Source organism: Danio rerio, chromosome 19 (assembly GCF_049306965.1).
Source record: "Danio rerio strain Tuebingen ecotype United States chromosome 19, GRCz12tu, whole genome shotgun sequence".
Lineage (NCBI taxonomy): Eukaryota > Metazoa > Chordata > Actinopteri > Cypriniformes > Danionidae > Danio > Danio rerio.
In genome coordinates, this window is record NC_133194.1 from 46,956,808 (window position 1) to 46,980,805 (window position 23,998).

General features: G+C 34.2%; 1 protein-coding gene and 1 long non-coding RNA gene across 10 annotated transcripts in view; one reads left to right on the plus strand and one right to left on the minus strand.

The window, feature by feature from the left end:
• The first annotated feature begins 3,661 nt into the window (after positions 1-3,661).
• On the plus strand, positions 3,662-8,685 carry LOC141379175 (uncharacterized). Its single transcript, XR_012395252.1, has 2 exons — positions 3,662-5,229; positions 5,480-8,685. It is a non-coding gene; the product is annotated as an uncharacterized lncRNA (long non-coding RNA).
• The window catches only part of csmd3b (CUB and Sushi multiple domains 3b), a 990,558-nt gene continuing 970,225 nt past the window's right edge, over positions 3,666-23,998 (minus strand). For 8 of the 9 annotated variants that reach the window (XM_068215335.2, XM_017352314.4, XM_021468186.3 and 5 more), the window contains 4 exons: positions 20,986-21,098; positions 18,767-18,854; positions 16,737-16,872; positions 12,836-13,663 (listed from right to left, as the gene is read on the minus strand). In XM_068215335.2, the coding sequence (XP_068071436.1) occupies positions 13,513-13,663; positions 16,737-16,872; positions 18,767-18,854; positions 20,986-21,098 (488 nt within the window). In that variant the 3' untranslated portion in view covers positions 12,836-13,512. Of the gene's footprint in view, positions 4,172-12,835; positions 13,664-16,736; positions 16,873-18,766; positions 18,855-20,985; positions 21,099-23,998 lie in introns of those variants that run through there. The other variant, XR_012395232.1, reaches the window with a different exon arrangement.

Sequence of the window (23,998 nt, forward strand, 5' to 3'; positions counted from 1 at the left end):
ATCTATCTATCTATCTATCTATCTATCTATCTATCTATCTATCTATCTACCTACCTACCTACCTACCTACCTACCTACCTACCTACCTACCTACCTACCTACCTACCTACCTATCTATCTATCTATCTATCTATCTATCTATCTATCTATCTATCTATCTATCTATCTATCTATCTATCTATCTATCTATCTATCTATCTATCTATCTATCTATCTATCTATCTATCTATCTATCTATCTATAACCAACAGGCTTTCTTAAGCCAGCCTCAAAGTTTGTCTCAACAAGCCTTAATAATTTAGTTGCTTTTTACCTTTCATATAATTGCTTTTTACTCTTGTATATAATATAAGGTCAGATTTCATTCAAGTGTATCATCTGTGTATTTAAATTTAAAGTTTGAACACACTAATCACACACAAAAAAAGACTAAACACCTTCTTTGTGTGCAGCCAAAACAAGTCATCCATGAGTATTGTCACTTGATGAATGTGTCAATCGCAGCTGTCATGGGCGGAGTTTATTAATTTGCACACTGCTACCGCAATTAAGACGGAGTCAAAGGGGAAATGAGATTGGTTCACCCTACAGGGATTCTGCAGCTTCAACTCCTGCATCAAACCCTGATAGAAGGTGTCAGTCAAGCGGTTGCTAAGCGACACAAATGTGACCTGAGCAAACAAGTGTGACATTTAAGCAGGGGGTAAACAGAAATGTTTAATTGTCAAATTCCAATGAGTCAAGCCGTGCGCAGAACAACGCTCACACTGAGGTGCATCTGATGGATTATTTGTATAATATTAAGAGAACATGATTTCAAATACAATGACATCCTTGTTGTGTTGACTTTGGCTTATCTTTGCAGCTCACATTTCATTATCGCTGTAAATCCACAAGAAAAACCACAAGGCCCATTCACACCATGAATGATACCTAGGAGCCAGATATAGCTCTTTATTTCATCACAGTGCAAAAATATGTTTGCAATCACGTTCAGAATGATCAAAATCAACCATAGAGACGACAAACATTAAAAGTGGCAGACAACAAAACTGCAGGACACACTTAGAATAAATGCACTGATTTTGTGTTGAGGCTGGAATTGGAGATGCATAAATATTGAAATTTCAACCAATATCGGTAACCGATAACGATCGATACACTCACCGGCCACTTTATTAGGTACACTTGTCTAACTGCTCGTTAACGCAAATTTCTAATCAGCCAATCTCATGGCAGGAACTCAATGCATTTAGGCATGTAGACATGGTCAAGACGATCTGCTGCAGTATATAAAGTGAGCATCAGAATGGGGAAAAAAGGGGATTTAAGTGACTGAACGTGGCATGGTTGTTAGTGCCAGTATTTCAGAAACTGCTGATCTACTGGGATTTTCACGCACAGCAATCTTTAGGGTTTACAGAGAATGGTCTGACAAAGAGAAAATATCCAGTGAGCGGCAGTTCTGTCGGTGGAAATGCCTTGTTGATGCCAGAGGAGAATGGCCAGACTGGTTTCAGCTGATTGAAAGGCAACAGTAACACGAATAAGCACTTGTTACAACCGAGGTCTGCAGAAGAGCATCTCTGAACACACAACACGTCCAACCTCGAGGTGGATGGGCTACAGCAGCAGAAGACCACACCGGGTGCCGCTCCTGTCAGCTAAGAACAGGAAACTGAGGCTACAATTCACACAGGCTCACCAAAACTGGACAATAGAAGATTGGAAAAAGTTGCCTGATCAGATGTCTCGATTTCTGTTGCGATATTTAGATGGTTGGGTCACAATTTGATCAATAAGATAACAATATGAAATCATGGATCCATTCTGCCTTGTATCAACAATTCAGGCTGGTGGTTGTGTAATGGTGTGGGGAATATTTTCTTGCCACACTTTGTGCCATTTAGTACCAAGTGAGCATCGTGTCAACGTCACAGCCTACCTGAGTATTGTCGCAGACCATGTCCATCCCTTTATGACCACAGTGTCTCCATCTTCTGATGGCCACTTCCAGCAGGACGCCATGTTATAAAGCGTGAATCATCTCAGACTGGTTTCTTGAACATGACAATGAGTTTACCGTTCTCAAATGGCCTCCACAGTCACCAGATTCCAAAGGTGCTCAATTGGATTGAGATGTGGTGGAATGGGAGATTTGCATCATGGATGTGCAGCCGACAAATCTACAGCAACTGCTTGAGGCTATCATGTCGATATCGAGCAAAATTGAATCTGTGAATCTATGCTATGAAGGATTAAGGCAGTTCTGACGGTATAAGGGGTCCATCCTGGCACTGGTGAGGTGTACCTAACAAAGTGGCCGGTGAGTGTACATGCCAATAAAAATACAGTTTCGCAAAGATTTTCTGGAGCCTAATTACAAAAACTAAAGTAAATCAAACACAGTGTACATCTGAATTGACAGAAAAAAGTAACTACAGAAAAATAAACTACACCACATTTTTCTCCTCCCAAAATAACTATACTAAAAACATAATTTATTGGGAATTATAAGCCGAAAAAAAAATTGCATTATCTCCAGATACCGATATGGCTGTCAATATAGGGGAATTACCAACCTATGTCACACGGGTTCAACTGCACGTAGCGGTTGCAAAAAAAGACCGATTACAATATCAAACATGTCGTTTTGTGCTATAGGATGGTAAATTCAAAAGTCCAAAAATAGAAAACTTTAGTTTTACCACACACCACACTGTTTTTAATGCCAACGGTAGATATCTTTGGCTAACAGCTATTATAAGAGCTGAATGAAGTGAGGACCTAATTAAAAATCCTGGACTCCTGCAGTTGTCAGTTTATATCAGGTAAGTTGACGCTATGCTGAATCAGACACATTACCTGCTTTTGATTGCAGCAATGATTTAAGCAAAAACAGGTATATATGGTGAAATTAACTGCGGACACTGAATGCTAAGAATGAAATGTAAAAATTTATGTTCACATACTCTGTCGTACCGGTGCAGTTCGCTGTCAGAAGGCAGTTGTTTTGCTTGTTGATGATTACCCAGGCCTTGTATAGCTGCGTCTTCTTTCCTTGTCTTTGGCTGGGCAGAACCTCAGTTTTTGGCACTACAAAGTTTGGAATCTGGTAATCATGGAGCATTATTTCTTGCAAATGACCAAACAACAAAATTGTTGTCATCCAAAGACTTGTAGGCCTTTAACTTCTCTCTTGTAAAGTCACTTGGAGTTTCAATGGGATTGTATACTTGGGGCTGGATGCTTGGCCATTTCATCTTATCCAATATCCATCTGGAGGGTGCTATCACAAATAGACCTGTCAGACGAACGCCGCTCCCTTTAACGGTAATTTTGCTGAATCACTGTACTTATAACTGGGTGATGAGCTGTTATAATATGCAGAAAGTGTCACGTAAATAACATATATAATCAATATAACTTATCTCTAAAACAACAACAAACTCTGTACCGCATCGAATGTCATTCCCTCACTGTAAATGCTAGCGCTTCCATTTTATCTGCAACCCCGCTGAGCGCGCATCCTGAATCTTTACAAACAGATAATTCATCTATAATGCGCACAACTAGTAAACGGTTATAATTTTTGGAGTGAATGACCTTTAAATGTCCATCAAGATCACCACCGAAGCAATGAAAACACAGAAACACGATCACTACAAAAGGAATTAGCCTTTTAATCTTACATTGCATTGAAAATTTACATAATAGTTTCGTACATTTTACAAATAATTTCTTAATAAAAATATATTTCTTTACAAAACTTTTTTTTATTCCTTTTTTACCCTCTTTTTTATATCTCTTTTGAATGCATTATCATGAGAGGAGTACCCAGCTGTACTGCAAATATTCGGTTGTTTGATCCAAAAGTGTCCTCTTTTTTTTTTTGTGTAATCACAAATGTGTTTTCTTTTATTGCAGTCAGTTATAGGAAAAGCTGTTTTACGGCTGGCAGAGGAACTCAAAAAAGAAAAAAAGTCTCGGGTCGCTGGATAAAAACCGAACCACATTTCAGCTGAGAGAAATGAACATAAACAATATGGCAGAGGCGATGAATGAGCCGAGGAGGTGAGGAAGCAGCAGACCTGGGTCACATGGTTTTTGGTAGGCACTGTGTAAAAATCTGCCATGTATTTAAACAACGACAACGACAACAAAAAAAGTCCTGTAGATAAATAATAAACTCAATCAGTAATGTCAATGACGTGCAAATCCCTATCAGGAAATGAATGCAGAAAACATCACAGGTTGCTTTTTGGCGCTCCAGGACAGTGATGTCAGCATGAGCTCCTGAAGTCTGTAAGTGTTCGCTCCCGCCGTACCTGCACTGGAAAAAATCTTTCTCATTTATTCTACTGACACAATTTTTTGATATCTGCTCACATGACATGTTGAGGAAAAAGTGGTGGTGAGTACTTTAGAAGGCACTGGAATGAATCTCACAGCTTGCAGGCCAGGAATCACATCACCGATCATGTCTGAGCCTGTTTATTAGGACTAAAATTCTTTGTGACAGTGGAAACTGCGTGTTCTATATGCACCGTAAATAATTCTGGGTTCCAAACAATCCTTTCATGTTGTCTCAATACAAATTGAATAAGTTAACTTGATGTTTTTTTATTTATTTAAGTTGATTGAACAAGCAAAAAAGTAGTTATCCCCTTCATAAATTAAAGAATTGTGTTGTCTCAGCTAATTTTAAATATGCAACTGAACAAGCAACGCAAACAACCCAAATCAATTTAGTTAACTTAATGGTTTTTACATTTTGAGTTGACTGAACATAAAAATGGAGTTATCCCTCCAAAAAAAAACTCTAAAAAGTGAACTGTTTCAGCTCATTTTAAGTAAGTAGTTTGAACAAGCAACACAAATCAATTAACTTGATGCTTTTTTTAATTTTAAGTTGATTGAAGATAAAAATGTAGTTGTCTCTCCCCCAACTTTTTTTGTTTTAGCTTATTTTAAATTAATAGTTTGAACACAAATTGAAAAACAACACAAATCGATTAAGTGAATGTAACGTTTTCTAAGCTTTAAGTTGATTTAACAAAAATTTAAAAAGTTATTCCTAAAAAGCTCTAAAAAGTGAACTATTTAATCTAATTTTAAATAAATAGTTTAAACAAGCAACACAAATCAATTAAGTTAACTGAATGCTTTTTAAAGTTTGAACTTGATTGAACATAAAAAATAGTTGTCCTCCCAAAAAACTCAAGAGTTGTATATTGTTTCAGCTTATTTCAAATAAGTAGTTTGAACCAGCAGTGCAAATCGATGAAGTAAGCCTAATCTTTTCAATTTTAAGTTGATTGAATGTAAGAAATGTAGTTGATCCCCCAAAAACTAAAAAAACTGTGTTTTAGCCCATTTTAAATTAGTATGAACATGCAACACAAACAACCCAAATCAATTAAGTTCACTTTAGTTTACTGAACATGAAAAATCAAGTTCCTCCAAAAATTCTAAAAAGTGAACTGTTTCAGCTCATTTTAAATAAGTAGTTTGAACCAGCAGTGCAAATCGATGAAGTAAGCTTAATCTTTTCAATTTTAGGTTGGTTGAATGTAAGAAATGTAGTTGATCCCTCAAAAACAAAAAACAAAAAACTGTGTTTTAGCCCATTTTAAATTAGTATGAACATGCAACACAAACAACCCAAATCAATTAAGTTAACTTTAGTTAACTGAACATAAAAAATTTAGTTATCTCGTTTCAGCTCATTTTAAATAAGTAGCTTGAACATGCAAAACAAATCAAAGAAAACAATGTTTTTTTTACATTTTAGGTGTTTTCGACATAAAAATATAGTTGTCCCCCTAAAATCAAGAATTGGGTTGTTTCAGCTCATTTTAAGTAAGTAGTTCGAACAAGCAATGCAAATCGATTAAGTAAACTTAATGTTTTCTAAGTTTTGAGTTGATCGAACATAAACATTGAGTTATACCTCAAAAAAAAAACTCTAAAAAGTGAACTGTTTCAGCTCATTTTAATTAAGTCGTTTGAACAAACAACATAAAATCAGTTAACTTGATGTTTTGTTAAATTTTAAGTTGATTGAACATAAAAAATGTAATTGTCTCCCCAAAAAACATTTTTTTGCTTTAGCTAATTTTAAATAAGTAGTTTGAACAAACAACACAAATCGATTAAGTAAACGTAACGTTTTCTAAGCTTTAAGTTGATCGAACATAAACATTGAGTTATCCCCAAAATACTCTTAAAAGTGAAGTGTTTCAGCTCATTTTAAATTAGTTGTTTACACAAGCAACGCAAATCAATTGTTAACTTAATGTTTTGTACATTTTAAGTAGTTTGAACAAAAAAAAGTAGCCATCCTCCCAAAAATTGGTTGAACATAAATTATTTTAGTTGTTTAGTTTTTTTTGTTTTGTTATTAATAGTGTTTATGACTAACTCTAAATTTAGTTTTTAAAGAAGGCTCTTAAATTTTGGTGTATAATTACAAAAAAGACAATGTTTTTTAGGTGAAAAAGACGTGTAAACACTTTAAAAGTGATTGTGTTTCTAATAAAAGTGGTGCTATTGTCAGCATTTAATGCCTGCAATAAAACACACAAGTGCTTGGTTTGCTGAGGTTATTCAAACTTACTTTTAAACTGTCAAACTAATAATTGTACAGATGTATTTGGTGCGTAAAAACAGGGTCAGACATAACCGCAGAGGTGTTTCATGGGCCATATGTACACGATAGATATGATCATATTGTTGCCACCATATATCAGTATACCTTATATAAGAAACATGCATTTGTTATGTAATCTGAAGTGTATATAAAAGTATACTGTATAAATGTCAAGTGCATTTCATTTTATACAAATCTCTATATAGGGATAATAAGAATGGCGAGTTGTTTTAATAACCAAATTATATTAAATTCCTCTACCAAATACAAATGGAGCTCAATGACACATCCGACCCTGAAAAAATAAAATGAAAAATAAATTATCTGCAGGCTTCAGGTCAAAATGCTGACACACTCGTCCTGCGGCCCAGATATAACAGACATACATACTGAATTTTAAAGATCTATAACAATAGGAGGTAATGACACGTCACTTTCCACAGGTTTTCTCTCTCGTTTTACCCAAACACATCACAGAACACCTCAACATCCGATCACAGAGATGATTAAAGACAATAAAGAGATAATTCTCTGGAAGTTGGAAGTCTGTTATTAATTTACTTACCCTCAGTCCATACAAAAAATAGGTGAATGAAACATTTAAGCAGATTTGTAGCTGAAACTGTGGTTTCGTTGGCGGTACTGTGCACTCAGTGGTTAGCAATGTCACTTCACAGCAAGAAGGTTGCTAGTTTGAGTCCAGTTGGCATTTTTGTGTGGAGTTTGCATGTTCTCCCTGTGTTGGCGTGGGTTTCCTCTGGGTGCTCTGGTTTCCCCTTACAGTCTAAAGTTTCCAAACACAAGCGCTATAGGTGAATTGAATAAACGTAATTGTCTGTAGTGTATGAGTGAATGAATGTGTATGGGTGTTTCCCAATACTGGGTTGCAGCTTGAATGGCATCCGCTGCGTAAAACATATGCTTGAATAGTTGGTGGTACATTCCACTGTGGCGACCTCTGAAATAGAGACTACCCAGCAGGCACAATATGTCAGCGTGGCGTCAGATTGACGTTGTACCCCAACGATGTTGGACTTGGATTTTGTTAGGAAATGAAAATCAGGTTGACAACAGAACCCAATGTCAGGCCGACGTCAATGTCGAATTTTGGGCAGACGTTGCATTTTGGTTACTTTCCAACGCAACCTAAAAACAACCAAATATTAACGTCTAATGATGTTTCAGCTCAGTTATGTTGACGTTACCACTATGATGTCTATCAGACGTTGGATTTTGATTGCTTTATAAACAAAACCTAAAAACAACTAAATATTAACGTCTAATGATGTTTCAGCTTGAAGTTATGTTGACGTTACCACTATGATGTCTATCAGACGTTGGATTTTGATTGCTTTATAAACAAAACCTAAAAACAACCAAATATTAACGTCTAATGTTGTTTCAGATTGGTTATGTTGACGTTACCACTAGGATGTCTATCAAACGTTAAATTTTGGTTACTTTATAAACAAAACCTAAAAACAACCAAATATTAACGTCTAATGATGTTTCAGCTTGAAGTTACAGTGACGTTACCACTGTGATGTCTATCTGACATTGGATTTTGGTTACTTTATAAACAAAACTTAAAACCACCAAATATTAACGTCTAAGGATGTTTCAGCTTGAAGTTATGTTGACGTTACCACTATGATGTCTATCAGACGTTGGATTTTGATTGCTTTATAAACAAAACCTAAAAACAACCAAATATTAACGTCTAATGTTGTTTCAGATTGGTTATGTTGACGTTACCACTAGGATGTCTATCAAACGTTAAATTTTGGTTACTTTATAAACAAAACCTAAAAACAACCAAATATTAACGTCTAATGATGTTTCAGCTTGAAGTTACAGTGACGTTACCACTGTGATGTCTATCTGACATTGGATTTTGGTTACTTTATAAACAAAACTTAAAACCACCAAATATTAACGTCTAAGGATGTTTCAGCTTGAAGTTATGTTGACGTTACCACTATGATGTCTATCAGACGTTAAATTTTGGTTACTTTATAAACAAAACCTAAAAACAACCAAATATTAACGTCTAATGATGTTTCAGCTTGAAGTTATGTTGACGTTACCACTAGGATGTCTATCAGACGTTGGATTTTGGTTACTTTATAAACAAAACCTAAAAACAACCAAATATTAACATCTAATGATGTTTCAGCTTGAAGTTATGTTGACGTTACCACTATGTCTATCAGACATTGGATTTTGGTTACTTTATAAAGAAAACCTAAAAACAACCAAATATTAACGTCTAATGTTGTTTCAGATTGGTTATGTTGACGTTACCACTATGATGTCTATCAGACGTTGGATTTTGGTTACTTTATAAACAAAATCTAAAAACAACCAAATATTAACGTCTAATGATGTTTCAGCTTAAAGTTATGTTGACGTTACCACTATGATGTCTATCAGACGTTGGCTTTTGGTTACTTTCTAGGGCAACCTAAAAACAACCAAATATTAATGTTTAATGATGCTACAGCTTGACGTTGTGTGGACATTAACACTATGAAATTCATCAGATGACCTGATGAATAAATGTCAGTATTTAACGTCAGTATGATGTCGGTTTAAGATGTTGGCTCAATGTTGCAGTTTGGTCACTTTCCAACACAACCTAAAATCCACCAAACATTAATGTCATTTCACGTCGTTATTGGACATCAAAATATCATTGTCCTTAGATGCTGGCAACAAAAGTCTAACCTCAAGGCCCGAGGTTTTCGCTCACGTTTTCCATTGACGTTTAATGCATCGTGACTAAATAAAGGGTGGCAATGTGATCGTGCACACCAACGCGCAAAACGCCAGGCGTAATAGCCTCATTTTTTTATGTTGCACTGCAATCCACCAATCAGATTGCCACTTTTGTTCACGAGCACAGAGCTGCTGAAGTTACAGTAAACAGCACTTGGAGGCACTCAAGCGCAAAGCTGTCAATGCGAGCGCACATTGAAGAAGATGCCCAGAGGCGATATGAACGTGGAGCTGCTTAACGCACCGGTGAACAATAATCACTAGAGCTGCTACTTGAACCATCCATGCTTGTTCGAATTGCCAGTAACTTTAACAACAAGCATGTCAACTTTCTCTTCTTCTTTTGTGTTATAAGCATGTGTCAGAAACGTAAAGTTGTGTAGCGCCATCTAGCGTCAAGGAGTGATTTTGCATACTCTTCTGCTCTACGCCAGAGAAAATCGATTGGGTTTGAATCTGGAAAAATGTCTCGAAAAACGCTGACGATAAACACAACAAAAAGCGTCCTCGTGTGAACGAGCCTTATTATTAAAGTCTTGTGACACTGTGTGTCAGCTGGGTAAGCTGAAAGAAAATGTTTAAATAAATGTCTCCTGAATTTCTACATCAGGGTTCACCAATCTCAGTCCTGGAGGGCCGGTGTCCCTCCAGGGTTTAGCTCCAGCTTGACTCAACACACCTGTCTGGATGTTTCAAGTACACCTAGTAAGGCCTTGATTAGCTTGTTCATGTGTGTTTGATTAGGGTCGGAGCTAAAATCTGAAGGACACCGGCCCTCCAGGAACAAGTTTAGTGACCACTGTTCTACATATTACATTAACGAAGGATCAGTATTATGTAGTGAACATTACAATATTTTTATAGGGATTAATTTCATGTTGGCTGTACACTGTAAAAAATGGCCGTGATTTCAACAGTAAAAATGCTACAGTACAAATCCCCAACCTGATTAACGGTATGTTTCCTTAATATATACGGCAAATAACCGTAAATTGACTTTCCCAGAATTCCCTGCATGGCACATCACTTTTTATGCATTTTGTTGACATTAATATGGATCTTTTTAGTTGTTTCCCCATCAGTTATGTACATTAGAGATTTATGTTACATCTAATGTTGATAAACAATGTTTATTTCATGACTTTAATTTTATGCGTGTTACCATACTGGTGTTTAGTAGCTGTGTGAATGACACTGAGCACCTTCTCTATGCTGATACTCTTTTCTGCTTGTGGGAAAAGTTGATTGTGATGAGCATTGGCTCATTATGTTACTTCCTCATCACCACAGCATGTGGGGGTGCTAACGTGTCTAACTGTGTAACAAAAGACGTGTAGATGTTGATCATTCAAAATACAGAAATATTACCTCTATAAATTAATAAAATATGGTAATTTACCATAAAAATGAAAAATTACTTTTACGGTTTGTACCGTGTTTTTAACGGTAAAGTACTGGCAACCACAGCTGCCGTTTTTTTACCGTAAATTTTACGGATTTATTTTTTTACAGTGTATGTGTTATTTCGTACTCTCAAATTGCCATTAGCTATGTTTCCATCCACCTATTTATTGCGCATTTTGAATAAAAATCGTAATAAGAAAAAAATCTATTTAGAAAATTCATTCATTCATTCTATTTGGCTTAGTCTTTTTATTAATCAGGGGTCGCCACAGCGGAATGAACCGCCAACTTATCCAGCATATGCCATTCCTGCCGCAACCCAGTACTGGGTTTTACTCTTACACACACTCACATACACTACAGCTAACTTAACATATCCAATTCACCTGCACCGCATGTCTTTAGACTATAGGGGAAACCACCCGGAGGAAACCCGAATTATTAGAATTATTAGAATTCATTCATTTTATTTTCGGCTAAGGCGCGTTATTAATCTGAGGTAGCCACAGCAGAAGGAACCGCCAACTTATCCAGCATATGTTTTTACGCAGCCGCAAACCCATCACTGGAAAACACCCATACACACTAATTCACACACATACACTGCGGACAATTTAGCTTATTCAATTCACCAATACCACATGTGTTTGGACTTGTGAGGGAAACTGGAGCACCCGGAGGAAACCCACACACCAACACCTAGAGAACTTGCAAACTCCACACAGAAATGCCAACTGACTCAGCCAGCACTCGAACCAGCAACCTTCTTTGCTGTGAGGCAATTGTGCCACCCACCATGCTGCCCTTATTAGAAATCATGTGATGATCAAAATGTGTGTGTATGGAGCGCATTGAAAAACATCTGAAATGTGGCTTTGGTCATTCTAAAACGCCAGTATTAGTGTTATTATATTATTAATCACTTCCAGAAATGTCAACAGCGTCTGTGCTTCGCATTATCAAACGCCACCATCTGTTCACTGCGTGTTGGCATACTGTCTTCTGAGGCGCAAGACATTTATTTAATAAGGAAGTGATTCACGCAGCTTCTCCCACAGTTTTTACTGTTGATAATTGCCGCCAGTTAATCAGGAAGTGACGATTTTGTTCTCTTTGACTCGTTGGATGGAAACGCTGCTTCATTCACACGTCTTCTATGCAATATTGTAGTTTTGCACATGAATTTAATTAATTTAATTCATCCGTTGACTTGCATTTTATGATTTAACCACAGTTTCAGCTAAAAACATTCTCTTATGTTGTACAGAAACACATCACCTATATCTTAGATGACCTGAGAGTACAGTTGAAGTCAGAATTATTCGCAGGCAGGTTAGGGGAATTAGGCAAGTAATTGTATAACGATGATTTGTTCTGTAGACCATCGAGAAAAAACATAGCTTAAAGGGGCTAATAATTTTGTCCCTAAAATGGTGTTTAAAAAATTAAAAACTGCTTTTAATCTAGCCGAAATGAAACAAATAAGACTTTCTCCAGAAGAAAAAATATTATCAGATATACTGTGAAAATGTCCTTGCTCTGTTAAGCATCATTTGGAAAATATTTTAAAAAGAAAAGAAAATTCAAAGGGGCTAATAATTCTGACTTCAACTGTAGCAGAGCAACTGTGGGATCTTCAGAAAATTCATAATGGAAGATTTCCTTGAGGGCATTAAATACTTCTACCCAATAGTTACTTAATTTAGGACACGACCACAGAATGTGAGTGTGGTTACCAATATTCTGTCCACAATTCTGTCCAGCACTTGCTAGAGCAGGAAGGGTTCCATTTTGAAATAATTTGTGGAGTTCTGAAACATCCAGTCATAATCTTCCATCTGAATTCCCTCCAGATATAGCTTAAAGGAGCTAATAATTTTCACCTTAAAATGGCTTTTAAAAAATTAAAAACTGCTTTTATTCTTGCTGAAATGAAACAAATAAGACTTTCTCCAGAAGAAAAAATATTATCCGACATACTGTGAAAATGTCCTTGCTCTGTTAAACATCATTTGGGAAATATTTTAAAAAAAGAATTCAAAGGGGCCTAATAATTCCGGCTTCAACTGTAAATTTCAACATCAGGCGTACTATCTCTTTAAGAACTAAAGCTAAAGGAATGTAAGCTGTAAATAAAACAAAAGGTCGACGTGAATCTCTTTATAAACTCTTGTTAGAATCGTTCTCTCGTGGCCTCTCCCATGTGGTAATATATAGCACAAAAATATAGGTGGTGAACGCTCCTCATATATATGCAAGTAGATTTACAGATCCCTTTCCCCTAAAAAAATACCCAGTCAACTGTGAAGAAGAAGAAGAAGCACTCACAGAGTGTGAATAAAGTAGCCGAAGGTTTTCTCCATGCCTTCCGTCATGAAGAAGCTTTTCAGAGCGAGTCTTTCAACAAAAAAAAAACCCCAACAAAAACCAAAAGATCTCCCTCATGACAATGTGTCTGATATTTCGTACATGTCCTCGGTCAACTGGTTCCTGAAGAGTGTGCTTTATATATCAGAGGAAGGGCAACAGTGTTTGTGCTAAAATCCTCTGCGAGTCTCAGACAAATCCGTCTATGACTGTAATGCGATTGTATCCACCTCCGATTTAAAAAAAGAAGCTAAAAATACCCTTAAATAAAAACCAAAACCAAAAATAAATCCACGTGTTCACATCCCCAATTATACCATTGTGCAGACTGTGTTCAGATTGGGGTCGAAACGGACGTTTTTTACTTCGGGCTTGGTGTTGTACATGGGGTTTTCGAAGGCGGCCTGCCCGTTGTTGTTTTCGTGCACTGAACAGCCTGTGTACTGGGTTTTTGGAGTAGTCCTGTCAACACAAAACCACATCAGCACACCGTCATTATGAGAATTAGAACCTGTCGCAGATTTAAAGGGACAGTTCACCCTAAAAATTTAAATTCAGTCATCATTTGCCCTCCCTTTACCTGTTACTTGTTTTTTATTCGTCTGTTGAACACAAAAGAAAGTATTTAGAAGAAAGCTGGAAACCATTGCAGTCCATAGTAGGAAAACTATTACTATGGAAGTACAGGTTTTCAGCATTCTTCTAAATATCTTCTTTTGTGTTCAACAGAGTAAAGAATCTCACACAGGTTTAAAACCACTTGAAGTAAATAGTGAGTTAATTGTAACTTTTGGGTGAACTATACCTTTAAGAGACACAGAGCAGCAGGTTTTCAGCATTCTTCAAAATATCTTCTTTTGTGTTTAACAGAATAAATAATCCCATAAAGGTTTAAAACTATTTGAGGGAGAGGAAATAGTGTGTAAATGTTCATTTTTTTGGGTGAACTATCCCTTTAAGAGACGCAGGTTTTCAGCATTCTTCAAAATATCTTATTTTGTGCTTAACAGAGTAAAGAAGCTCATAAAGGTTTATAACCACTTAAAGGAGAGTAAATAGTTTATAAATGTTCATTTTTTGGGGTGAACTATCCATTTAAGAGGCTCAAAGCAGCAGGTTTTCAGCATTCTTCAAAATATCTTCTTTTGTGTTAAACAGAGCAAAGAAGCTCATAAAGGTTTAAAACCTCTCGGGGGACAGTAAATGTAAAGAAATTGAAATTTTTGAGTGAACCACCCCTTTAAGAGGCACAGAGCAGCAGGTTTTCAGCATTCTTCAAAATATCTTCTTTTGTGTTCAACAGAAAAAATAGTCCCATAAAGGTTTTAAACTTTTAGAGAAAGAGGAAATAATGTGTAAATGTTCATTTTTTGGGTGAACTATCCCTTTAAGAGATGCAGAGAAGCAGGTTTTCAGCATTCTTCAAAATATCTTATTGTGTGTTTAACAGAGTAAATAAGCTCATAAAGGTTTATAACCACTTAAAGGAGAGTAAACAGTTTACAAATGTTCATTTTTTGGGTGAACTACCTCTTTAAGAGGCTCATATCAGCAGGTTTTCAGCATTCTTCAAAATGAATTCTTTTGTGTTCAACAGAGTAAAGAATCTCATAAATATTCAAAACTTCTCAGGGGAGAGTAAATGTTCATTTCTTGGGTGAACTATCCCTTTAAGAGACATGGTGCAGCAGGTTTTTAACATTCTTCAAAATATCTTCTTTTGTGTTCCACAGAGTAAAGAATTTCATAAAGGTTTAAAACCACTCGAGGGAGAGAAAATAGTGAGTAAATTGAAATTTTTGGGGTGAACTATCTCTTTAAGAGACATGGAGCAGCAGGTTTTCAGCATTCTTCAAAATATCTTCTTTTGTGTTCAACAGAGCAAAGAAGCTCATAAAGGTTTAAAACCTCTCGAGGGACAGTAAATGTAAGTACATTTTAATCTTTGAGTGAACTACCCCCTTAAGAGACACAGAGCAGCAGGTTTTCAGCATTCTTCAAAATATCTTCTTTTGTGTTCAACAGAATAAACAATCCCATAAAGGTTTTAAACCATTTGAGGGAGAGGAAATAATGTGTAAATGTTAATTTTTTGGGTGAACTATCCCTTTAAGAGACGCAGAGAAGCAGGTTTTCAGCATTCTTCAAAATATCTTATTGTGTGTTTAACAGAGTAAAGAAGCTCATAAAGGTTTATAACCACTTAAAGGAGAGTAAACAGTTTACAAATGTTCATTTTTTGGGTGAACTACCTCTTTAAGAGGCTCATATCAGCAGGCTTTCAGCATTCTTCAAAATATCTTCTTTTGTGTTCAACAAAGTAAAGAATCTCATAAATATTCAAAACTTCTCAGGGGAGAGTAAATGTTCATTTCTTGGGTGAACTATCCCTTTAAGAGACATGGTGCAGCAGGTTTTTAACATTCTTCAAAATATCTTCTTTTGTGTTCCACAGAGTAAAGAATTTCATAAAGGTTTAAAACCACTCAAGAGAGAGAAAATAGTGAGTAAATTGAAATTTTTGGGGTGAACTATCTCTTTAAGAGACATGGAGCAGCAGGTTTTCAGCATTCTTCAAAATATCTTCTTTTGTGTTCAACAGAGCAAAGAAGCTCATAAAGGTTTAAAACCTCTCGAGGGACAGTAAATGTAAGTACATTTTAATCTTTGAGTGAACTACCCCCTTAAGAGACACAGAGCAGCAGGTTTTCAGCATTCTTCAAAATATCTTCTTTTGTGTTCAACAGAATAAATAATCCCATAAAGGTTTTAAACCATTAGAGAAAGAGGAAATAGTGTGTAAATGTTCATTTTTTTGGGTGAACTATCCCTTTAAGAGACGCAAAGAAGCAGGTTTTCAGCATTCTTCAAAATATCTTATTTTGTGTTTAACAGAGTAAAGAAGCTCATAAAGGTTTAAACCACTTAAAGGAGAGTAAACAGTTTACAAATGTTCATTTTTTTGGGTGAACTACCCCTTTAAGAGGCTCAAAGCAGCAGGTTTTCAGCATTCTTCAAAATGACTTCTTTTTTTTAACAGAGTAAAGAATCTCATAAATATTCAAAACTTCTCAGGGGAAAGTAAATGTTCATTTTTCGGGTGAACTATCCCTTTAAGAAACATGATGTGGCAGGTGTTTAACATTCATCAAAATATCGTATTTGTGTTCAACAGAGTAAAGAATCTCATAAAGGTTTAAAACCACTCGAGGGAGAGAAAATAGTGAGGAAATTCAAACTTTTGTTTGAACTATCCCTTTAAGAGGCACTGAGCAGCAGCAGCAGCAGCAGGCATGCAAAAATCACACACAGCAAAGAAAGCAAGCATCTAATTATGATCGTATTCAATAACCTGCAAAGCAGCTAATTCTGTCTCTAAAGACATTATCTGCCACCATTCATTCCTTTCCATTCTGCAACAAACGATGATGATTTTGTCATAGACTAATTTCTAAATTCGTTCAGATCTGTCTAGCGTGACAACTCTGCAAACAAACTTTGAGGACGTGGAGGAGGAATGAGAGACGAGACTCACCGCTGCTTGTAGAGATAAAATCCGAAGCCTGCAAATATCAGGGCGAAAAAAGGCACAAGGATTGCTATGGCCACAGAGCTACTGTTTGTACCATGTGGTGGATTCGACGAATTATTACTCTCCGACATATTCAAACCTGCAAGAGAACGAGAAACACAGATGTTGTATTACAACATCTAGCAAAAATACACTTATAAAACCAGAGCCTAAAAATAATCATACCAGCCGCTGGGCAACTTCCTGAGAAACTTGACTAACAAAAATGTATTACTGGCTATAAAATGTATGATCATCATTTCTAAAGAAACAAACAAACATGCATAACATTGTACACTCACGGCCACTTTATTAGGTACACCTGTCCAACTGCTTAATGCAAGTTTCTAATCAGCCAATCACATGGCAGCAACTCAATGCATTTAAGCTTGTAGACATGATCAAGACGATCTGCTGCAGTTCAAACCGAGCATCAGAATGGGAAAAAAGGGGATTTAAGTGACTTTGAACGTGGCATGGTTGTTGGTGCCAGACGGGCTGCTCTGAGTATTTCAGAAACTGCTGATCTACTGTGATTATCACGCACAACCATCTCAAGAGTTTACAGGGAATAGAATGACAAAGAGAAAATATCCAGTGAGCGGCAGTTCTGTGGGTGAAAATGCCTTGATGCAGACTCACCAATGAGTTCACTGTACTCAAATGGCCTCCACAGTTACCAGATCTCAATCCAATAGAGCACATTTGGGATGTGGTGGAACGGGAGATTCGCATCATGGATGTGCAGCCGACAAATCAGCAGCAACTGCGTGATGCTATCACGTCAATATGGAGTAAAATCTCTGAGGAATATTTCCAGCACCTTGTTGACCAGTTCTGAAGGTAAAAGGTGGTCCAACCTGCTACCAGTAAGCTGTACCTAATAAAGTGGCCGGTGAGTGTAGCTATTATTAGGAACGCACTTTAACTTGAACACTTTTTTAACTGTTCTTTAGTGAGTCAGTATATTTCTGGAGCAGCAAAATGTACAACGTTCATGTAGCAATATTATTACTTCAAGTTTATTAAATAAATACATTTAACATATGTTAAATAAAAGTAAATAAAACAATAATGTTGTTAAAAGTAATACCGAAGAGGCTCAAATGTTGTAACTGGTGGCTCATTTAAAATGTCAGACAGCTGAATATTAAACGGGTCCAATAAATAAAAATGAAAGGAGAAAAAACTCGTCAGTACTCTATAGTACAGTATGCAATTAAATAATATTGGTAACGGAATCGGCCCCATTTGCTTTTTTAAAACCGGTTTTGGCCAAAAAAAATCCAATCGGTGCATCCCTAGTTTTTATATTCATCATAAATCACATGATAAAATTAAATAATTAAAGAAGCGATGCTATAATATTGTAAACTGTAAATACTATTCATCAATTACAAATTTACATTCTCTGGCATTAGAATTAATGGTCACACTTTACAATAAGATTTCATTAGTTAATGTATTACTAATACTAATCAAACTAATAATGAACAACACTTGTACAGCATTTATTAATCATCGTTCAACATTTACTAATGCATTATTAACATCCACATAAATGTTTGTTAACATTAGGTAATGCACTGTGACTTAACAAACTAACAACAACAAACTGTATTTTAAACATTAACTAATTTGAACAAATACTGTAATAAATGTATTGTTTATTGTTTGTTCATGTTACTAAATGCATTAACTAACATACAAACTTATTGTAAAGTATTACCAAATTAAAAAAAACGAATATACAACCATATATATATATATATATATATATATATATATATATATATATATATATATATATATATATATATATATATATATATATATATATATATATATATATATATATATATTACTTTTTTCATTCATTGAGTGTTAGGTTTAGGCCCTGAATAAAGCTAACATTCAAAACCACCAACAAGTTTACAGAAGGTATTTTAAAACAGAATAATATAGCATGCAGATACTGTAGACAGATCCCATACCTAGCCTTTGCAGGCCAAACTGGCCGTAGTCTTTACCCTGTATAAAGCCTTGAAAGACATATGTGGAGCCATCAGGTTCAGCAGACACCTGACAGAGAACAACACAAACAAAATTAACCTGTGAGATACACTGACAGCAGAATTGTCCAAATCATCAAATATCTTTCTGCATTAACATAACCAACCCTACATTTGATCACTTTTTGTTTATTTTTAAAATGATAATTAATTTGCTATTATTATTATTATTTTTAATAGTACTGATGTTTGATTATTAAGCTAATCATCTTTAACTGCTTCACAAATCACATTTAATGATTCATTTGTCAATTCTACAGATGTTATTAATGTGGTGAACTACAAACTACTGATTAAACTCTAAATATGACTTTTATGAACATTTTTAATAGTTTAAATTGGTATAATACAGTACAAAAACCTTATAATAAACTGCCAGTACATTTTCTGTTTTTTACAGACTTATTTTCTCTATACAGTCAGTGTAATGAAAGGAATGGCTCTATTTTCTTAGAAAGTGGACCTTTTTGCAGTCATTCGCCTAATTTTCGGCAAGTACGGCATTTTAGTGACATTTTAAGCAGTATTTTTGGCTGGATTAGTTAGTTGGATGGTCATCATAACCACACTTTTTGATGTATGAAAAGCATATAAAAAATTTAGAAGAAAACAAATATGAGAACGATACTTATTTCTCAAATACAATTTCATATAATCATATATGATTATAAAAAATAGGAGTCTGATCAAATTTTATATTAAAAACTAGCCTATTGTCATTCATTAGGCAAACACAAACTTGCCAGCACATTCAACTTTCCTCAGACACACCGAAGCGACCGCGCACACAGAATTCTGCTTGGTCTTATAGCCTTCTCAAATGTTTTTTTTTTTTTTTTTTTTTTTTACAATTTATTATGGAAAAGCAGTGAAAATAGGACAAATGAGCTTGTGTATGGGACCAAATCTGGACCTTGGCTAACAGGCCTGCTACTTCTTATGCATTATATCATTTCAAACTACTAAAATGTCAACAAAAGTCAGTGTTAAGCTTTAGAGTTGAATTTTCAACACCAAAAGTCGACAGAGCAGATATATATATATATATATATATATATATATATATATATATATATATATATACACAAACACACACGCACGCATATATATTATATTATATAATATTATATTATATTATATTATTTTATATTATATTATATTGTATTGTATTATATTAGATTAGATTATATATTGTATTATATATTATTATATTATATTATATTACATTAGATTAGATTACATTAGATTACATTATAATATTATATTGTATTATATTATATTAGAATATTATATTGTATTATATTATATTATATTATACTATATTATATTATATTATATTATATTATATTATATTATATTATATTATATTATATTATATTATATTATATTATATTATATTATTTTATTAGCATGATCACTTATTGTGTATATTTTAGTAGTAAGTCTATAATTAATATCTTTAATGTTTACATAAACCTGTTATTCTCAATGCCAACAGAAGATTATTTCATGCACATTTTGAACTTTAATTTTACAAAACATTTTTGAAACCTGCATTTAATGTGCTTTCTTTGCCTATAAAATCACATCTGTATATTTGCTTTTTAAAAGCAATTTAATTCTTTAAGCAAGTTTAATTCTTCTTCTTTGTACACTGAAAAGAAAGGATTCACTGTATTTACTAAATGCAACACAACCCATCACTGGGAAACATTCACACACACACTACTTGATCAATTTTGGCATACCCAATTTACCTGTACCAAGTTTTTGGACTTGTGGGGAAAACTGGAGCACCACCACGCGAACAAGGGGAGAATGGGCTGAATTTAAACAAAACAAATTAGGCTGAACTTTGCAGAATTTAATTTGTTTGTTTAAATTCAGCCCTAATCAATTGCTTGCAACCACTGACCTTGTAAACATTAAATATCCAATGAATAATTTTTTCAGTGTATTATTACTATTATTATAAATAACATTACTTTTGTACTTCCACTCAAGTAAACATTCCTACTTCTACATCTACTACAGTGTTATTTCATCACGTTCCTCATCCACTACTGAACTTCACATTTTATTCCGCACCAAAAGAAACCCAAAAAGACAAAAGCAGCGCAATGAGACGCATGTGGACGTACAAATCCGTCGAGGGTCCAGTGCTCTTCTTTGATCTTGCTGAGTGTGGAGGATGAGGAGGCTTTCACATGATACACCAGCAGCATCAGACGAGCTTCCTGGCTCTTATAGACACCTACAACAGAGAACAGAGACACGTCTAGACGCTCCACGTACACGTTTCATCTCTCTGTTCTGAACACGCATGAACACACACACTCGCTAAATAACACAGCTGACAAGCTCCACATTACTGCGGTCTACAAGCCTCTCATTCTGACACAACACACACTTCACTCAGAGGTACAAACAAGAACCTAATTGAGAACATACAGGCTGTACTGTACAGCTGAAGGCAGCAATATTGTGGAATTTTAATGCTTTTTCAAATATTTCCCGAATGATGTTTAACAGAGGAGCTTTAATGCATTTCAGAATATTGTTTTCTTCTGGAAAAAGTATTGTTTTTTATTTTTTATTTTAGCTTGGAATAGCAATAATAATAAAAAAATAATAAGGTCAATATTATTAGCCCCCTTAAAAATCCATTCTTGTCCAGTGACTTGCCTAATTAACATTAACTGCATAGTTAACCTAATTATGCCTTGAAATGTCACTTTAAGCTGAATACTAGTATCTTGCAAAATAACTAGTAAAATGTGATGTACTGTCATCATGCCAAAGATTAAAGAAAAACCTTTAGGCTTAAAATGTGTTGCAAAAATCTCTAGAATAAAGCCCATGAGAAATATTTGAATATGAATTAAAATTTCAATATAAATGATCATTTCGCCTTCAACTTTATGGTTAAAAACACTCTAACATTTTGGGGAAATAGCTATATTAATTACACACACGTATATATATATATATATATATATATATATATGTTCAACACATTAAAATGAAAGCAAATAGCCATGAAATTCAAGATAGTATTTTTTTTTAAATAAGATAACCTGAAAGAGTAAAGCAGTAAAGGCAGCTGCTCTAATTATGCATTAAATCAGTGTTTCTCAACCAGGTTACTGAAGGACCACCAGCTTTGCCCATTTTACATGTCTCCTCACCAAACACACCTCAAAATTATTCACCCCCCTGTTTATTCTTTCCCACAATTTCTGTTTAACGGAGAGCAGATTTTTTTTAACACATTTCTAATTATAATAGTTTTAATAATTAATTTCTTATAACTGATTTATTTTATCTTTGTCATGATGACAGTAAATAATATTTGACTAGATATTTTTCAAGACACTTCTATACAGCTTAAAGTGACATTTAAAGGCTTAACTGGGTTAATTAGGTTAACTAGGCAGGTTAGGGTAATTAGTCAAGTTATTGTATAACGATGGTTTGTTCTGTAGACTATCAAAAAAAATAAAAATAAAAATAAAAGGGCTAATAATTTTGACCTTAAAATGGTTTAAAAACAATTTAAAACTGCTTTTATTCTAGCCGAAATAAAACAAATAAGACTTTCTTTAGAAGAAAAAATATCAGACATACTGTAAGTAAAAATTCTTGCTCTGATAAACATCATTTGGGAAATATAAAAAAATAAATAAATAAAGGGGGGCTAATAATTTTGACTTCAACTGTATATATATATATATATATATATATATATATATATATATATATATATATATATATATATATATATATATATATAATTTTATTTTGAATTTTTTAAAATTTATTCAATTAAATGTGTCTTGATTTCAGGATGTTTACATATTTGTACTGGAAAAAGTTAAAGAAAAATATTTTCATTATATATATATATATATATATATATATATATATATATATATATATATATATATATATATATATATATATATATATAATAAATGTGTATTGAAAAAAGTGATTTGTTTACTTTTATTTTTAAAAAGTGAATACAACTTGCATAATAAAAAAAAAGGTCAACTTAACAGTTCCAGTTCCAAGTTACAATGGGTTTACTTACATTATTTTTGTAAGTGTTTACTCACTTTAAGTAACTAATCACTTTTTACAGTGCACTGAAAAAAAAAGGTGGGTTCTGCACAATTCCTTCATGCTATCCCAACACAAATCAAATAAGTTAACGGATTAATTTGTACAAATTTAAGTAGATTGAACTTAAAACTATTAAGTTGTAGCAAAATAACTCAATAATTGTGTTGTTCCAGCTCATTTTAAACAAGTAGTTTGTACAAACACACTATGAAAAAAATGCTGGGTTCTGCACAATTCCTTTATGCAGTCCCAACACAAATCAATTAAGTTAACGGATTAATTTGTACAAATTTAAGTAGACTGAACAAGTTGTAACAAAAAACCCTCAATTATTGTGATGTTTCAGCTCATGTTAAATAAGCAGTTTGTACAAACACACTGAAAAAAATGGAGGGCTCTGCACACTTCCTTCATGCTGTCCCAACACAAATAAATTAAGTTAACATATTAATTTGTACAAATTTAAGTAGACTGAACTTAAAACTATTAAGCTGTCACAAAAAACTCAATTATTGTGATTTTTCAGCTCATTTTAAATAAGTAGTTTGTAAAAAAACACTGTGAAAAAATGCTGGGTACCGCACAATTCCTTTATGCTGTCCCAACACAAATAAATTAAGTCAACGGATTAATTTGTACAAATTTAAGTAGACTGAACTTAAAACTATTAAGCTGTCACAAAAAAACTTAATTATTGTGATGTTTCAGCTCATTTTGAATAAGTAGTTTGTACAAAAACACTGTGAAAAAAATGGAGGGTTCTGCATGAGTCCTTCATGCTGTCCCAACACAAATCAATTAATTTAACTTGATTGTTTTAACAAATAAAGTGGATTATATTTACAATTAAAAGAACTCAAGAATTGTGTTGATTCAGCTCATTTTAAATAAATAACTTAAACAAGCAGCAAATGAGTGCAGCAATGTAATTTTTGGAGTGCACTGCTCCTGGTCTGGTCTCCAACCGCTTGATTATAAATCAGTTGCTGCTTCTCATCAGTCATGAGTGACTGGCGCTTTATTCACCTT